Below are 19,624 nucleotides of genomic sequence, written 5' to 3' on the forward strand. Positions count from 1 at the left end.
TGGGGGTTACTATATTTTCATTGCCTTCTGTTTATATACTGTACAGCAGGTCTATAAATATGTATAATAGTGTTGCTAATCCAATCTTACTGATATCAATACAGTAGTGAAAAGAAACCAGGGTGGCTGGGGATTTGCAGCGTAGTGCTTATCAGGGCTTCTCTCGGCTCATAAGCAGGCGTGTAGAAACAGCCCTGTTGTTGTTGAGTGTGACTAAATCCAAGCCTTAGCCTCTTGCTTTCCCTTTAATCTTACTTTGTACATGATCAAAACTACACACACTCCCAGAGCAGTATGATATACTGCAGAAGCTGCATTGAGATTACATCGCATCAAACAGAATACTAAGGCTACAGCATGATTAATGGCTTCTGTATACTGGGTGAACAAATATTAGGAAGAAGAGCAATAAACAGTGATGGCACAAATTTCTTTTCTCTGCCTTTTCATTGTCTGGGCATTTCTCCTGAGCAATCCACATACCCTTCAACACTGCTTTCTAAACAACACCTGAACAAGCCGCCCCGAGCCCCAAACTTCATGAAGACATGCGCCAAGAGAGCTCACATTAGTCAGAAAAGTATCTGGGAGGAACTTGTTCACAGTGGAGGACCGTGGGGAAATGTGTGTTGCAGAAACACCAAACAAGACCTTGTGAAAATCTGTGTAGGATACACAGCAAGTCTTAGCTCATTGACCTCAGCTGAGGTCAAATGCTGAGTGTTTTCCAACAGAATCAGCAAGTGCAATCACATAAATATGGGTTTGTTTAAAGCTTTGTAACTTTTAGAAAAAATAACTTTTTGTCATTTTTGCAGAAAGTGTTCCTATATACAGACTAGAGGTGCAACTATACATGTATTTGTATTGAACCAGTCAGTACTAGGCTTTGGTATGGTATGCATTACAAACCAAACAATACTCAAAACAATACTTTTATACCTGGTAAACAAAATATACAGCTTAAACTGTGTTTAATGTAATGGTCTCAGTGCCACTCTTGCCAACAAGGCAGCCCACATGACTGAACAGGCAACGTGCTGTCTGCTTGTTGCATAATGGTTGGTAACGCCATTACCACACCAGAAACAGAAGATCCTCCAGTACAGGTCTGGCATTTGCAAATACTTTGGTTTTGCGAGAGTGGTGAATAAAAGACAACGGTATGTCACATCTGCTACATAACATTAGGTGATGTCAGTGGGAACACTTCGAACATGCCCACTCATTTATGACGACGTCACTCCAGTGTGCCAATAGGTGGAACGAGACAAAAACAAGGAGCAACACAAATGCTACATGCTACTGTTATACCCACAGCATTTAAACTGATTCAGACAGGGCAAAAAAAAATCATTGCAGTCATCAGTACATTTATAGCTGCAGGTATGAGACCCAACTCTGTAGCAGAGTCCTGCACTGGGTCGGGCAAAAACAGCTGATTTGCGGGTGGTTTTTTAAAAAAACTTTTTTTCCCGGGTTCGGATCTGGGTCGAAAAAATAACAGGCGGGTCGGATCGCGGGTTTTAGATAAACACATCAGTCATTAGTTTGGTAAACTACAGATAACTATCTTGGTCATTATTTACTCTCTGTAGATCGCCTCCGCTATTTTGCAACGGTCATTGGTTCAGCTGTTTACACGCGTTTCACCATCTAATAACACAATTTGTGATTGGACGACAGAATCAACATGGCTGCCACCGTCTAACAAGCGCCGCTTCCAAAACAGTAAATAATTATTTAGGTATTTGAGAAATAAGTGGATAAAACGTACAACTATCACTTTATAATGTTTCTGAAGTGTTTCCCTGATGGATTACTTCTCTCCTCGATGGATTCTAAAAACACGTGACGGCTTGTAACTGCTGAACGTCGCTCTGGACAGAAAGTAAGTCTATTATTACACATGTAAATTTCCTTCACATAGATTAAAAGTTTAAAAGCATTAAACGTAACAAACAAGTGCTTTTACACTCGTATGGGAGAAGAACACAGAGAGTTGATGATGGAGCTGAAGCCAGGTTTTTATTGTGAGAGCTGCTTCATTCAGGTCGTTGTTTACTTAGTGGCACCTTAACTGTGGCGATATGCTGTTCAATATTCAGCCAATATGACCCAAAATGGTTACTTTAAATCCAGGTTACGGGTTGGGCTGCGGGTCGTGTTTCAACGGGTCGGACCGGATGGCAGTACTAATTGGCCTGATGCGCGGGTTTGTGGTTCGGGTGCGGGTTTGTACGTCGCCGGGTCAGGTCGGGGCGGATCTTGAAAACTGGACCCGTGCAGGACTCTGCTCTGTAGTGGAAAACATAGACTTAACGAACATGTTTAATATATTTGAGCCCGGTTACAATATTCCATTACGAGCCCATTTCAGCCAGACTGCAATAACTGCTTTGTACAGACAAAAAAAGAAAAGACAAATTGATTTAATACATTTTAAAATTCAGAAAACAAGGACATTTCTCCTGCATTTCAGAAACAGAATTATTTCTTGTTTGTACTAGTCCATACCCATTGGTAGCTTTGTCACCTTCTGCCTATGCCAATCCTCAATGCCTATGTGCAGTTTCACATAGATTGACCACGTCAGTGAGTAGAAAAACATGTGGCAGACAGAATGACTGACTGACAGAATGACACACTGACAGTTTCCGTGATTATGTACAGCATACCATACCATGACTTAGTCATACCAAAAATTAGAAAAAAACAACAAACACTTGGCCACAGGGGGAGCCACAGCGATCGGTCGCATTTTAGCCATTTTTAAGCATTTTTCTGTTGTTATAGCGCCACCCAGTTGCCAATTAGAGTCAAATTTCTCCAGTCACCTTGAGGCGTCCTGTTCTACATATCTACCAAGTTTAGTAAAAATCAATATGGCGGTTAGGCCTAGATAAGAAATTAGCTCTCTAGCACCCCCATTTTGTTTGATGGGGTCAATAATGGAGGGGTCCCCTCAGATTATGTGTGGTCATATGCCTACAAAGTTGCGTGGTGATCGGTGAAACCCTTGAGATGTTGTACACCTTTATGTGATGAGCCACGCCCTCCGCAATATTCATTGCCTTACAGAAGCTCAGTTTTAGTAAGTTTTCCAACTTTCGCCAAGAGGGAACTTTAGATATTGGTCCCTAGATTATGTTCACCGAGTCTCATGCAGATCGGTCAAACTTCCTAGGAAGAGATCGATTTTAAGTGTTTTTCAAAAAATTCAAAATGGCGGAAAAATCTATATAACCGGAAGTTATGAGTTCTTGAGGCAAATTTGTTCCTCATGAGGAGAGGCATCTCTGTGCAAAGTTTCATGTCTCTACGACATACGGGGCATGAGATATGCCCATTCAAAGTTTGCAATTTCAATCGGTTGCTATAGCGCCCCCCTTTGGCCAATTGATGTAATGTTGCTTCATTCGCATCCTCCCATGACCCTCTACCACTGTGCCAAATTTCACATGAATTGACCACGTCAGTGAGGAGAAAAACATGGAACAGACGCACACACACCCACAGACAGAGTTTTCGTCATTATGTAGTAAGATATAAGGAGCTGTTTTTGTTTTATATGCTGCTGAGGAGACACCCTAGAAGGTATAGCTCCACCATTGTCAAAGTCAAAAAAGGGTCATACTTTATGATGTTAGTTTTAATAAATAAATCAATTAAAATAACAGCATAAAAAAAAACAAAATTAAAAAAAAAAAAAAAAAATTTTAAAAATCACAGAAATTTCTCTGACATTTCTACTTTTCGGCTGCATTAGAGACGTACCATACCGTGACACCATGTTGTCGCATCTAACTGAACCCTGAATTTTGGGAACTGCTATACCACAGTAGCCCTCTTTTCAGATAATACTTAAAAAAAAAAATCTGGTTCCTCTGGCTCCTCATAGTGCTCCTGATGGCATTTGCAAGAATCCACCATGGCTGGATGAAAACAACCAATCAGAGCCAATAGGAGTGTCTAACACAGTGTCAGTCACTTCTTGTGCACGCCCTGTGCTGCCAACAACAGCATACATGGCAAAGACAAGTCAACAGAGGAAGACCTGTGAAAGTGAGAGCAAACCTTTCCTCATGTCTTGTCATTGCCATGCACACTGTTGTTGCCAAAGGAGGGATGGGCAGGTTTTTCATTGCTGGTGGTTGTTTCTCAGCCATCGTGTTTGCAACGCTCCTCCTAAAGCCATGCGCTGAAGATACTGAGCGTGACTGAGTGGGAGCATGTGTGGGGGAGGAGGGCTGAGCAGCATGTGCATGAGCAGTGACTGACACTGCCTTGGAGACTCCTCCTGGGCCTGATTGGTTGTTTTTGTTCTGGCTCGGTGGATTCTTGCAAACGCCATTAGCAGCACAAGGAGACGTCAGGGGAACTTATTTTTCTCACAGATTATGTGTCTCATCTACAACTGTTAGGATGTAGTGACAGTTTCAGCAAATGTGACAAAAAGTATAGATTTTTATAGGTTACCAAATGACCCTTTAAAGTTTAAAAAAGACATAAGCAAGTGATAAGGTGTTTTATAACCCAGTTAAAGTAGTAAAGTAGTAAGCACTGTTACCTTAGACACTCTCTGAGCCACCTCCCGGCCAACAGAGAGCCCTTGGACAAATGTTCGTGCAGCGATGAATGCCCGGGTAACCTGAGCCTTGAGCTTCCTGGGCACGTCTCCAAAGGGCTTGAGCTGGTCGGTGTACTTACTGATACACTCCAGATAGTCCTCAGTGATGACGTACTGGGAGTTAAGCAGCGTGAACATACGCTCCAGCAGCCGCGACCAAAAGTCATTAAGCATTTCCTCCAGGTTAACATTCCCTCCCGTGTAATAGCGCTTCAGCTCTGAAAACAGGTTCTCAAAGACCTCTGAGTTCTGCATGTAAGGCTTGCCATAAGTCCTCACAAACATCTCATTCAGGGACCTCTCCGTGTTCTCCAGCAGCTCCAGGAAGAATTCTGGGTTAGGAGGAAAAGAAAAAGTGTTACTGATTGTGTGATTTTCCTTCATGTGTGACCGTGTTAGTGTAAATTATAACGTACATGGCATGCATAGATAGGCTTTGATAAAGATGCACAGGGACCCTTAGTTTGTGATTAAAATAGAAATGCTGCAAAATTACATTAACTGCGTCTGATTGCAAGATAGAACGCCGCTTAAAAGGGAAGTCTGCTTGATTGCGATGCCGACGGCAGATACGGCTGCAACCAAAAAACAAAAAACAAAATAGCAAATCAATTAGGGCTTCTGATCTTGATTTGATTTTGAAGAGACTTCACAGCTTTGTTGATTTTTATCTTCAGTAAACCACTTTTGACATTGCGATGGGATCCTTCCTCATATATATTTCTGGAAAGCAATAAGCTCTGTGTTTACAGTGCATGAGGCCTATATTGTCCATATATCACCCCGTAAACCTAAAATACATTCCTGTACCTTGATTGAGAGGATATATTGCTGAATGATTTCCTATACACTGATTCAGAGTATTGCTCCTTATGCTGGAAGCACAAGGGCTGTCAGATGATTTGCAAGAAATGATCCTTCAATATTATTGTGATTCCAAAATACAGTTTGTCTCCGGGGTTTGCAGCCGTTCTCCGTTTTAGGCATCACTTGTTGTTTGCCTCATGACCTCTATGACTCACCACAAATTGGGAAGAGATGATAATATTTCTGACCATCTGCTATCCATAATGATAGTCCTCACTTTCAAGGACCAAGATTAAAATTTAAATAGGTTTCAAAACCCTGCACATTTAACTGCAAAGTGAAATAGTTCAAGACTAGGCAGAGGAGACTCCACACCCATAAATTGTGCTGGAGGTTACAGAAAGTCTTTTATATTGCTTAGTTATCGTCTTTTATAGGGCAGTATTTCCTATGTGAAGCTTTAAAGCAGAATTAATTGATTTTTTTGGCCATGTGTAGACAGCGGAAAGCTATAAATACAATATTGACACATTATCACCTCATAAAGTTGATATGGCGAACATGCTGGCAAACAGTCGCCTATTTACACATCTACAAGACACATTAGCATTTCTTTAGTGTTTCTGGACACCATACAAGTTTAAATCCAATATTCATTCTCCTTTCCTTAGGAGCTTTTTATTATTAGTCATACCTCTACTATTATTATTATACTGTCACAGTATACTATGATTATTACTGTCACATACGCAAATAGTTTATCAGCCAATCACGTAGCAGCAGCTCAGTGCATTTAGGCATGTAGACATGGTCAAGACAACCAAAGTTCAAACAGAGTACAGAATGGGGAAAAAAGGTGATTTAAGTGACTTTGAATGTAGCATGGTTGTTGGTGCCAGACGGGCTGATCTGTCAGAAACTGCTGATCTACTGGGATTTTCACACACAACCATCTCTAGGGTTCACAGAGGATGGTCGCAAAAAAGAAAATATCCAGTGAGCAGCAGTTCTCTGGGTGAAAATGCCTTGTTGATGCCAGAGGTCAGAGGAGAATGGCCAGACTGGTTCAAGATGGTAGAAAGGCAACAGTAACTCAAATAACCACTGGTTACAACCAAGGTCTGCAGAAGACCATCTCTGAACCAACAACACGTGAAACCTTGAAGCAGATGGGCTACAGCAGCAGAAGACCACACCAGGTGCCACTCCTGTCAGCTAACAACAGGAAACTGAGGCTACAATTCACAAAGGCTCACCAAAACTGGACAATAGAAGATTGAAAAACATTGCCTGGTCTGATGAGTCTGGATTTCTGCTGCAACATTCAGATGGTAGGGTCATAAACAACATGAAAGCATGGATCCATTCTGCCTTGTATCAACGGTTCAGGCTGGTGGTGGTGTAATGGTGTGGGGGATATTTTCTTGGCACACTTTGGGCCCCTTAGTACCAACTGAGCATGGTTTAAACACCACAGCGTACCTGAGTATTGTTGCTGACCGTGTCCATCCCTTTATGACCACAGTGTACCCATCTTCTGATGGCTACTTCCAGCAGGATAACGCACCATGTCACAAAGCTCAAATCATCTCAAACTGGTTTCTTGAACATGACAATGAGTTCACTGTACTCCAATGGCCTCCACAGGCACCAGATCTCAATCCAATAGAGCACCTTTGGGATGTGGTGGAACAGGAGATTCACATCATGGATGTGCAGCCGACACATCTGCAGCGACTGTGTGATGCTATCTTGTCAATAGGGACCAAAATCTCTGAGGAATGTTCCAGCATTAAAACTAGCCAGCAATAAAACTGAATTGAATTCAACTGAAATGAATTGAATTTCTGTTCTGTTTTCCGTTCTCTGCCAACGTCTGACATAAACACAGTGTTAAATGCTGCTCTATGTCCAACAGCGAGTCGCTAACTATGTCTGTCTGCTGTTTAGTGTCATGCAGGTAATGCACAGTGGGATTATCAGCTACCTGCTGCATCTGAAACAAGGCTGATGAGAGCAAAAAAAAAAACAGTAAAAGTTACAGGCCACAAAATCAAAACAACAAGCTGACAGTCCCTACGAGACCTTGCAGAGTTCAGGCAATAATTCTCTGTGGGTTGGTCACTCAAGCAACACCTTTGACATTACACATAGACCACTGATCTATTGTTAAAATAAAAATATTAATTAGGGCAGTTTCTTGGTCTCTAATTTCACTGCCGTATGGACTAATATAAAGAGCAGTGACGGCGTGAACAAAGCCAGCAGTAAAACACTAAAAAGGTGGGGGTAATTAAAAATAATGAGCTGCGTGGGTTGTCCCTGTAGCAGCGTGCCAGCTCTTACCATGAACCCCAGTGATTTTTCTCTGCATTTTACAGTGACTGCCACCCCTGTATATATCACAATCAGCATGGTCTGAATTTGCATCTTAAAAGAAATCCATGGTAGCTGGGTCACGCGACAACATTACCACCACGAGATCCATTCTGCCCCTTTGAGCCATTCACATCACAGTCACTTCAGTGGCTCTGACAAAACTGTAATGGATTTGAAGTAGCCATCAGGGCCAGGCAATAAAGGTGAAATTATGATTGCAGCTGGTGAGAAACAAAATGGCATGAGTCTGCACGATACCACAACAAAACACATGCGGATCAAGACCTGCTTGTGCTGCATACAAACGAAAAGTAAAATATAAAATAAATGCGTCATCTGCATGGCAGTAGAACACACAGGGTCTTCTTTCATAGTGTTATCACCTGATTGAGACAAATATATTTTTAGCTGCAACCAGCAGCTTCTATAACTCACTTGATGTCAGCTTGGAGGGTAAAGGTCACACTTGCTACACAAGAAATGCTCGACTCTAATCCCGCATAAATCTGCTCCACATTCGATTTAGCACATGCAACATGCATATTAAAGCCTCTCTATTCTTATCACAATTAAATATTGTTAATTACCACATCTTACCAGGTATCAGTGAGACTTAGCTGTAAGACGTCCTCTGGGGATCTGATTGAATTAGCTTCACTCTCACACATTTTTTCCTGCTATCTTAAGAGGATATGACTTTTTCTTTCCGTGGCACATGCAGTATGCAGAGCTTGTGATGTTGGTCAAAGTAATTCTTGAGACTAAAGTAAATGAAAGACTACAGTGAGCAGTTCTTTAAATATGCAAAGCTTCCAAGCATGATTTGTGCTTCAGAGACTCGTTGTTGGTAATGAAAATAGTCAGTGGTGCTGAGCGATATGCACGCTGATTAATGACAGCTTCAAAACTAATTTCACTTTTAAAAAATGTGCATTTTAGGGGAAAAAAAAACATCTTAATGCAGTCAGGTTCTTTGCCCAACGTGTCTACTGAAATATTAATTGAATATAACGAATGTAATTACGGCAGAATTTATTGTTAATGTGGACAGTATATTTGATATGATTCTAAGCTCTGTTTTGGAGTGATTACGATGAGTAATTACATAATGGATGAGCTCAGTATAATTCAGTGACTAATATATTTAGTTAAAAACAGACATCTTAATCTAATTATGGAAAATTCATGAGAGGGATCGTATTTTACAATAACAAATTTAGCGAAGTGTCAGAGACTAAAATTATCGGGAAAGCTTACATAAATCCTAACACATCTTAGTAATTAAGAGGTCTGTTCAAATAAATGGCTGTAGGAGCTGCAAACAGAGGATAATGATGCTGAAATGCTGGACAGGGCTGATTCTAATACCCTCAACTTGCAGAGAGTTCATTACATTTCACTGATAAAGCTCAGTTTGGCTCCAATTCCTCACTGTGTGCACAGAGCTGCGCAGAGGTTACACAGAGCCATTCTCTCTGTGATAAAGAGAAAGCCTGTGTTCCTGTGCTTTCATAGATGCTTGCTCTCGCAGAAACCTACTGATGGATGCTCTCCTAGATGTCAGAGATGTCAGTAGTAGTCTCAATTTCAGCAATCTTGAAACAAGAGCGTTCCTATTTTAAATCCCCGAGCCATATGGAAAAAAGGCAATCTGCGTTCTTTTCATTTGGAACAGAGCCTTGCATAGCCAGACCTATCTGCACCACTCTGTGTCAGAGAGAGGTCTGAAATCACTGATTATCTTTCTGCTATAGGGGAAAAAATGCCTTGGTTTGTTTTTGCTTCTTTAAACCAATTCTAAGCCCCGCTTCCACCAAGCAGTATGATTCAGTTCAGTTCATTTCGGTACGCTTTTTTTCTGTCTCCACTGTGAAAAGTTGTGGATGGTACCAATGGAACTGTTCCATGCGTCCCCATGTTTGGTCCCCCCTCTGTTGGGGTACCTAGCACACAGATCTGGTACTAAAAGGTGGAGCTGTGAACACTGCAGTCTGTTGATTGGTCAATAGCGGACGGTCACTCTGCTCAGGGCTGAGTTGTGGCTGGTTTTGAGGCTCATGTAACCACTGTTCATACCGTGGAGGGTTTTATTACTGTAACTATAAAATTAAAGGATGTTTTGCTGCCTCTTGCAGCAGCTGGAGTCGGAGAAAAAACAACTTAATTCACCGGGCTGGCTGCCAGCGACTTTTAAGGTGGAACATTAACTTGTAATGTTACTCAATGCATGAGTTGACAACGTGAATCCATCAACACACCTTAAATTTCACTGTGACAACTTTGACCATCACTTTAGTTCTTATATGACATATAGTGGATCTTCAAATGTTCATATATATTAACTGTCTGCGTATATTTTAATCATCACTCAGAGGAAAAAAAAAAAGCATCTCGGAGCGTCGCTCCTTTGGGCTCTGGCAACACTAAACCCAGTTGCGTTAGAAGGACTAAATGCACTAACCCACTATTCTTAAATAACCCATGGAGAGAGACTCTCACTGCAACCTGTTTTATTTTGTTCTGAAAATGTCGGCGTGCAACCATGTTCTGTCGATGATAAACAAGGTGCAAACTTCCATCTGTGTCAACGGTAAGGAGGAAATACAGTGAGTGCTGGACGGAGCAGTGAGTGACAACAACCCTGCCCACATTATGAGTACTGTTAGCGGTGGAAATGCTTGGGTCTGGGCACCATATCTGAAGGGTTACTTTTGGTTCCAAAGGTACCATACTGAAAGTGTTAGGTGGAAACAGGGCTATAGTGGTCTCTTGCAAAATAATGTCGAGGGTGAACTTGTTTTGGCCACAAAAACATTAACAGTCACATGTCACTGTGTGAATCAACTTTTAGTGATAAAAAAGACAAAGATAATTTGATAATCTGACCTAGAGGTGAAGCCTTCAGCTCTGAGGAAACCCACTGGACCCATTAAAACCCCAGACACTTTGCTGACTGTATATGTGGCTCTACAAGAGCATTATTACCGCAATATCACAAAAGCTCATTTGAAGTGGAAGGGACCGGTATATTAGTGAAGTCACTGTCAATGGTGCCAGAGTTTAAAGATGTGGCCAATCAACTCGGACTGGTCATGTCAGAAAATAAATCAACACTGGGAGCATGGGAGCCTGGGCTTTCCGAGGTGCATTCACATTACGTTTAATCTGTGGATTTTTTACAACAATTCACCAAAAGAATGAAGCTGACATGTCTTATTGCATGATCCAAATCTTCATCAAAACGTGCCATTTTCAGTGTGTAGGTTGTTAGCTCGGAAGTTGTTGCTGCAGTTTCAAATAGTGATGGAGATTTGGAAATGGTAACATGCACATAGCACAAGGAAGGGAGAATGCCGGCTGAAATCAGTGCCCAATGGCAGTCTTATCCCCACAGTCTACATCCAGTGAGTCAGACTTTTTATAAGAAAACCAGCATTTGGAGGCACTGTGGAGCATATAACTGACGGGGGAAGCTGTGGATGGGATGACATCTACTGTGAGGACCCTTGTGGGAAGTGGCCTGCAGAATTAATTACTGCAAAGCCTCCTGAACTGTGACCAGCCATAACTTAGGAGGATAAAAAGGGGTTTGTTTTCCACCACAATTCACTTTTCTTCAGTTGAGTAATTACAATCTTTGATAATAAAACACAGTCTGGTGAGGAAACTGTGGCAGTGGCTTCCTGGATCACATTTTCACTGGACCACATTGGACATTCAGTGCTGGCAGAAATCCATATATAGTTGTGCACAAACAAAGTCATCACAAGCATTTATCAGGCTGCAATCAACACCTAAAATGGGTATCCATGTCACAGTCTGCAGGTTAATAGCCCTTTTTTTAAACATCAGGAAATTTTCAGCTTCACATCTTTGAGCAATTACAACTGGCAAGATGCTTTTTGAGGACATGGGATGGATATCTCAAAATGTGTGTTAACCTGTCTCAGACAAAATCCATATGTACAGTATTTGGACACAAGTAGCTAAAGGGTATAAACAGGGCCTCAGACTCCAAGTGCAATCTAAGAATTGATACAATGAGGCCATGTAATTACTGCAAAATCTCAGGAACATAGCAGATAATTTGTTCACCTTCATTTATCAAAGCGGAGCTCTCAGTAAAACCATCCGTAATCAGTCCCAACTTTTGTGATAACTTCAGGCAGAAATGAATACAGTTGCAGAGGCTTTCTTGACAAAAATGTGATGTTATTCGAGACACTTTTCATTCATTTTGTTGTAAATGGTCTGAAAAGGCAACTTTGGAAGAAATAAGGTCCTATGGATAAAAATATTTTTGTAATATTGTTGGCTGTTGAGGTCCAGGATATTTGATCATAGGTCTGCGCTATGAACCAAGTTCAACATACCCAGTTATCTGGCTTCACTAACCCATTGGCCTTTTGGGTAACCAGTATCATGAAGCTGGTTATCAACTAGCATAGTCAATTCTGGGTTTTCCTATCTAGCCAGGAGCGCATTCATGTGAAAGAGGAACAGTTGCTAATTACGAGCAGAACACAACTTGTAGAAACAATTGTCTAATTCGCAAAAATAATAATTTTAATGCTGCAATGTTTCCTTGATTAGACCTTCATCAGTCAAACTGTTTTTAACAAAGAAAAGCCATTTTATGTAGGAGTGGTTTTGAGTTTGCAATTAGTCACATTACCCACGTGCAGTGGAAAAGCGTAAATAACAGACATCAGTCAGTGTAGCAATCAACAATATTATACACAGAGATAAAGGAATAAAGAAGTAAAAACTACCTACTGACAATCATAAACATAACCCAAATGTTTACATTAGATAAGTACTTTCTTAAGAATAAATGCTTTAGTCCTTATTGTTAATTTGCACTCTAAAAAATATACACATGCATATCTTGCAAATATATGTTTCCAAATCTTGCAGGTACATTAGAAAATGAACCTGTGGGGGTACGTTTACATGGAGAGTGAGCATCAGTACACAAATAGGAACTCTTATGGTGCGTTCCATATAGATCTTACCCCTAGTAAGACGTAGGAAAGGAAAAATTACACAGCAACACGACATGACACGCCTCTTTGAGTCGGTGCTACCAGTAGTGGTCTCGTACGAACTCAGAGGACTACGAGTTTCGAAAGACTGACGAAAGCAAAGATGGCTGCGCCCTATATTTACCATAAGTGGCTGTGCTCTTTACTATTATTTTTACTGTTTAGCAAATTTGAGTCTTCATTTTAATTACTCGTACACATTATAATGCCTTATGGGAATGTTTTACGATGTGTTGTTGTGCGTGGAATGTCTTGTTTGTGTTGTTTATTTGTTGGTGTTGGTGAAAGTAGCTAGTAGTGTCGCTAATAATAAAGGCTCCGCTACTGCAATGGTGACAACTGCTTTCTTGGAGGCATTCGCCTCTGTTTACGCTTGGGTCGTAAATGGTACAAACGCAAACAGGGACGCATATCGCCAACAAGAAGTTACAACCTCATCTTGAGTCTCACCGCTCGTAGCAATGTAAATGGATCACAGCATTAATTACAAGCAACATCATCAAACCCATGAATGAAGTATCCTACTTCACATGATATGAGATGAGACGGTTTTAGTAATTACCTGCAGGAATGTTCTGGTTTAGGGACAGCAAAAAGACATATTCTTCAGAGTGAGATGTTAACGACAGTCTACAATCTTACAGCAGAAGATGACAGAAAAGAAGTTAATGACTAATGAAGAAAATCTGAACGAAATGTTGCATTTATAATTACAGGATCCAATTAATAGTGTGTGCATTATTTTTCTAAGAAAGACAATCTTTTTTTTTGTCTTTCTTTTTTCCAGTTCATCACAGAGGTGTTTGGAGTCATTCTGAATTGCTGAGATAGAATCAGAGTGTTAAAGCAGCCAGACTGTCAACTATCACTTCGGGAATAAAAGAAATCTGGCACAATTAAAATGCAGCGAAAATCAACTCATCAGTCTGTAAAATCTCTGCCTGTCGACTTATGCTAGCTAGGCTGAAGTTCTCAAATGTAAACACCAGTAAGCATTAAGGATAGATGGAGATGATGGGCACAGCTGAACTGGTATCCTGCTAGCCATTGTACAGGATGACCTCAGTGCTGCATCAGTGTCCAACGATATTATATAAGGACTGGTGTGTCAGTGGGAATGTGAGGTGCCGTGCCTGTCCTGCTGCGGCTGCAGAGTGGTGCTGCCTGCGTATGAGGAGCAGCCACGCAACTGTCTTGCTGGGTTCGGAATATCTGGACAGTTAAATCATTCCACATCCAGACACCAGAACCATTTGGAAACATGGGCAATTATAAAGCAGCAGCAAACAATGTAAGAAGATGTAAAATTGACTAAATTATAGTGCAAGTGTTAAAGGAGCTGATGGGATCACATTTCACTAGAGCTGTACTTGGTATAATTTCATGTGTCAAATTAACGATGAGTGGAAATAGAAAGCCTGGACTCTTTTTACCAGTCACACAGGACTTTTGTCTATGTCAGTCTGTTAATTATTTTTTCAGTGATCTGACTGGTCAGTGGTCGGGGTGTTGACAAATTGTGATCCCATCCTCTTAAGTTAACCCACTCCAGAGCAGGTTAGCTGTCCAGCATAAGTTGGCATGTGGTAAAAAGTGAGCTTTGTGGTGCTGAAAACTGAGGGTGAATCCTGAAGTAACTTTGCTAACCCCAAGCCCTGCTCTGTAGTACAGGCCTCTGGGCTTGTCAAATTGGTTCTGAATAAGATTATTAAATGCATTCGTAAGCATCCTTCCAATTTGAGCACTTTTTTTTGTGCAGAAATATTATGGAACTGCTCAAAAATGCAGGAAACTGGTTGAATTTGCATTAATTTTTGTGAATATAAAATGAAAAATTCCTTGAGGGACTAAATAATGCTAAAATGTTGCATAGCAAAAAATGCTCTACTGTTGTAAGTACTATCGTTGGTAGCTCCTGTGCAATGAAATTTATATGTGGTGACTATTTTACAAGATACAACTTTGAGTGCAGCATTGTTTTTCATGGCCATACTCTAATGAAAGATACCAAAGAGCCGGATGCACTCAGAGAAAGTTAATGAATTCGGTACAAGAAGATTTTCAGATCATTTATTAGATATCGTCTATGTAAAACACATTCCTGCAAGCAACACACTGTCAAAAGTATCAGTAATTTATATGTGAAGCAACCCTGAGTAAACTGCAAAAAATGAGTTGTTTGGCCCTCATGCAGCAGAATAAACAGCCTGTTATCTCCAGCAGAGACGCTCAGTGTCTTCTCCTACAGGACCACAGCCAATCAGAGAGGAAGCTCATCTCTCACTTTGTGATTACTGAAACTGCATTACGACACCACACGGCTTGGCTTGCAACCTACTTGAGCTCTCATGCCTCTACATGAAACCGGCAATTTTACTGCCAAAAGGAGCACTTCTAATTCCACGTCAATCACAAGTGGATCATTGATTGGTCTGACAGGAGACGGGCGTCTATAAAGAGCTGCTCCGAGTATTGTGCTCCTGCACAGAACGTGACGGGCTGACCTTTTATGTTGTCATTTTTGCGCGTTAATTCTTGTAGCCTGCCTATTGTGAGTCACAGAGTGGCAGTTAAAAAGCATAGCCATTCAATGTAAAATCACAGCTGGTGAGTCAAGCCAAAAAAAAAGGTTTAATCTGATGCAATCTAATGTAATAAGATTCTACTTCTTTGTATTTGAAAGTTACCATATCCAACTCTTTAACATGAGGAAGAAAACAGATCTTGTGGTAGAGTGCTGATTCTTAAACGTTCACAGGGATTTGGCATACTGTCCTAAAATCAAAGTGAAATCCTCTGTGTTTCCATTAACCTTGCAGCTTGTCCATCAGAAATCCCACAGAGAAGGATAACCGAAAACCCTGTAGTGCACAAAGGCACTGTGGCGTTTCTACTTGAATACTCTTCAAGTCTTCAAATGGATAGCCCAACAGGACTTCCTAACTAAAGAAGGCTTTTGCTGAGCAAGCATGCCCTTTCAGCTCTGCCCAGCTTTACATTTATCTAGTCAAACACATCCACACCTGGTAGCTGGCCAGCACATTGCGGCCTTCTATTGTTGGCAGCTTTGAGGAGTAATTTAGGGTTAAGTGCTTTGCTCAAGGGCACATCGACAATGGCTGCTGAGGGAGGAGAGAAAAGATAAGAGTTGTTCCAATACCGATAACAGTATCACAGATGCTTCCAATACTGTCTAAAAGTCTCTGGGGTATCAGTGAGTCCCAATAAACTGACACTAACACCAAAACAGCTTGACTATGTCATTTAACCTGTTAATAACGGTTTTACATTTGCTGCGTGATGCTAACAGTTAGCCCTGTCACTGTGTGTGTGTGTGTGTGTGTGTGTGTGTGTGTGTGTGTGTGTGCAGGTTGAGTCACCAAATGCCCCCCGCAAGAAATAAATAATTGTAAGAGAAACACTGATATTTATTCATAATTTCTTTAACGGCATGTCAATGACTCTAAAAACTATATATATCTGAATCCCAAATTTTGAAAACCAAAAATGAACCCTGGTGAACAGCACTCAAATACTTGGGTCCAGCCCTATAGCTACAAGTTTAGGTATCGAAATCCATATAGCATTTAAGTCAAAGACAAATTTCCCTTCCCCGGGGACAATAAAGTATATCGTATCGTATCGTATCGTATCGTATCACATTGCACCGTAGTGTATCGTATCGTATCGTATCGTACACATAGTTGCCACCTTCCACACATTAAAACTGACCTAGAGTCAGTCAGCTATTGAGAGAAGTTTGCCTAAAGAGCTATCTGTCAGAAAAAGGTTTCTTGGTTAAATGGTTACATGGTTTCGCTTGAAATAAAGGCAAAGTTCTCCCATGTGCCTTCAGTCAATATGCCTGAATCCAAAATGTCCACCTTCTGGACTTGCGGACTGAGCCCTCGCAGACTTCAGACGTACATAATGTCTGCAAGGGCAGAGACCGCAAGCAGCTGATGGACAGCCCTGGAGACTGTTTTACTCGTTGCCATGGAGCAACGATTACTATCATTGTAACTGCTGTCATTCTGTCTGCTCATCTGTCCCTGTAATTAACAAGATATAAATCCCAAGTATAGGGTTGTTTTGTGGGTGAACAGAGTACATTTCTGTATAACATATAGACTGCAGACGTTCATATACAGAGATGGTTATAAAAAAGGACTGGGCTATGACTAAGAAAATTGGGTAGTCCTTTTAGTTACATCAGAAGATCTTCTTTTGTTGTTTTTCTGTCACTTTTCTCACCTATATATTTGGCATTACACTGCACTACCTATAGGGTAGGCTGCAATAATCCACGATGCATTTTGATTCCCCTGTAAAGTCTATATTCCTACATACTTCTGCATCATGATGTTGATTATTATTTCTGGCCTACACGATTCACATATTGTCTTAATAGGCTACAGTAATTATTTTACTTTGACATAGGCTTAGTTTTTTCGTCAGCTATTGAAAAAAGTACCAGGTCACGTCAGTATTGCAATTTATTGTGGATTATTAAATCAGTGAAGTCTGCTGATGTCTGCACCCCAAGCGGACTCTCTGGAAGTCTGCAGAAAGTCCACTGGAGGCCCCTTGCGGCCTGGATGAATCGTGAATTTGGATAACCTTAAGCCCTCCCACACTCCCAGAACTCGTAGAGTCTGCAAGTGCGGTGCACTCCGGACATTTGGATTGAGCCTATGACACCAACGTAATACTGAGTGAACTTTACTCAGTATAGTTTTTTATTTATGTCTTAGTGTTTTACCTATAGATTGTCACAAATTAAGGTGCATATGACATTCAAGCGGATTATAACACTTCATATACATATTTCTTTGGGTAAATAATCCTACAAAACCATCACAGGAGGTCAAGACAAGCCATTGTCTTCTGTGGTTTTCTACTCAGAGGTAAGCAGACATTGCATTAGTGTCAGTTTTGACTCAAATATTTTTAGTGTGTAACAACAGAACTGATGCCAGTTTGTGCCGGTTACCAAATACACCTATTGTCTTTATAAACTGAAAGGATTTTTTTTTTTTTTTTTTTTTTGACAAGCGATTACAGCGTGGGTCTGTAACTCCAGAGAAGATCAATTGTGGAGGGTGGACCACATTAATATTCTGTTTGGCTTTCCAGTATCATGCTGTTCATGGTCAGATGAGGGCCAACAATTGATTAGCAATTAAGACCCCTGACTTAGTGTTTAACGAGCAAGTGGAGAAGAATGCTCTGTGCCAGCCATTTATCTAATTTCTCTGAGCAGGTGTTTCCTGGGGTCTTAGGAATAGAATCAGTGAAAACAATGAGAATATTCAGACGTGATTATTGAGACATAAATCAGCAAACAGTCAAAATGCGTTAATAAACTGCAGTAATTGTGGCTGTGTCTCTGCCACTGATTTTTCAGACGATGTTATTTCTCTCTTAGATTCACACAGCTGTGCTGTACAACACGGGTTGTTGTGGATATTTCTGTATTTGTGCTCGGTTGGTCTTGGCATAGTCGAGACTGTGCCCTCTCACTGTGACACGTAGGCTGTGGTGTCAGGTATGCGTGGGCTGGCCAGCTACTGTCAGCTACAGTAACACTCATCACAAGCTCTGCATAAAGAGAAGAGAATACACACATACACTGACTCCGTGTAGGTGGGACTCCAGAGCCAGGTGCTAAATAGATGGTAAAGAGCATCTAAATGATCTAACAGCTCTGTATTGTTTGGATATTTAACTACGTGTTCAGACTCAGTAACAAGGCCAACACAATTATTTTGGTAACACTGCTTTAAGAAAAGAAAATACTGCTTGAGGAGTCAGAAAAAAGCATAATCTTACTTACAAATGATGCTTAAAATGCTTTTTTGGTTTCTGACTGTCTCCTGCTCAAAACCACAAAGTTTTAAACATTCAGATTCAACTAATGATAAATAAAGATAAGGGTGGAATTCAAATCCAGCAATCAATATCTCAGATTTCCAGAGCAGTTGGTCAGCCGAGACCCTCAGCAGACACAAAGTCTCCAGACAGCAGAGGGCTACAGAGCTGAAACCTGCATATGGCATCTGCTTTGACGCTGATGAAATTATGGAGAATGGCAGCAAACCCCAAGAGGAACAGAGGTGCCTGGAGTCATGCGTCTAAGTGCTGCTAGACAAACCCCATTTCCTCCCTCACTGGAGTCCTCCTTATGACAGTCACTATCCTGACACCGGCTGATCAAAGTAACACTTATTTATTTATGCACGCTTCCAGGAATCACATGTGGGCTAAAGAAGTGTATATTCCTGGAAAAAAGAAAACAGGCAGACATCACCCTGGCATTGTGACATCGAGTTTCTGGGCAATGTGCAATCATCCGAGAGTTGCAAGCTGTAACTGATAGAATTTGTTTCATATAATATGTTGGATAGTTTGAAAAAAAAAAATGAGCACAGAAAGACAAGGCATTGACTGGTGAGTATTGAATTGCGCTATTAATCACTCAAACATTATTCAGTTGTTGACAGTGGATATATTTAGATAGCCCAATATGAAAATCTGTGCTTCGACCTACTTTTGGACAAAGATTAGAATTACTTTGGATTAACTGACTCTTTGAGAGCGCTGCTGTTCAATGCTGAGATCTGAGAAGAGGTTATATTCATGTTGACATAATGCGTCTTATTTTATTTATTTATTTATATGGACAGCATGTTAACAGATCATGCGACGAGCTGTGAATGGTGAAAAGGTGAATGTCAGCAGAAAGAGTTGCTGACACAGTGTG

At 40.9% G+C, this 19,624-nt stretch overlaps 1 protein-coding gene across 1 annotated transcript in view; it reads right to left on the minus strand.

The window, feature by feature from the left end:
- LOC117251449 (glypican-6-like) overlaps window positions 1-19,624 on the minus strand; it is a 154,178-nt gene that overhangs the window by 91,717 nt on the left and 42,837 nt on the right. The window contains exon 3 of the mRNA XM_033617740.2: window positions 4,571-4,962. Coding sequence (XP_033473631.1) covers window positions 4,571-4,962 — 392 coding nt within the window. The remainder of the gene's footprint in view (window positions 1-4,570; window positions 4,963-19,624) is intronic.

The sequence above is a fragment of the Epinephelus lanceolatus genome, chromosome 14 (genome assembly GCF_041903045.1).
Source record: "Epinephelus lanceolatus isolate andai-2023 chromosome 14, ASM4190304v1, whole genome shotgun sequence".
NCBI classification, from domain to species: Eukaryota; Metazoa; Chordata; class Actinopteri; order Perciformes; family Serranidae; genus Epinephelus; species Epinephelus lanceolatus.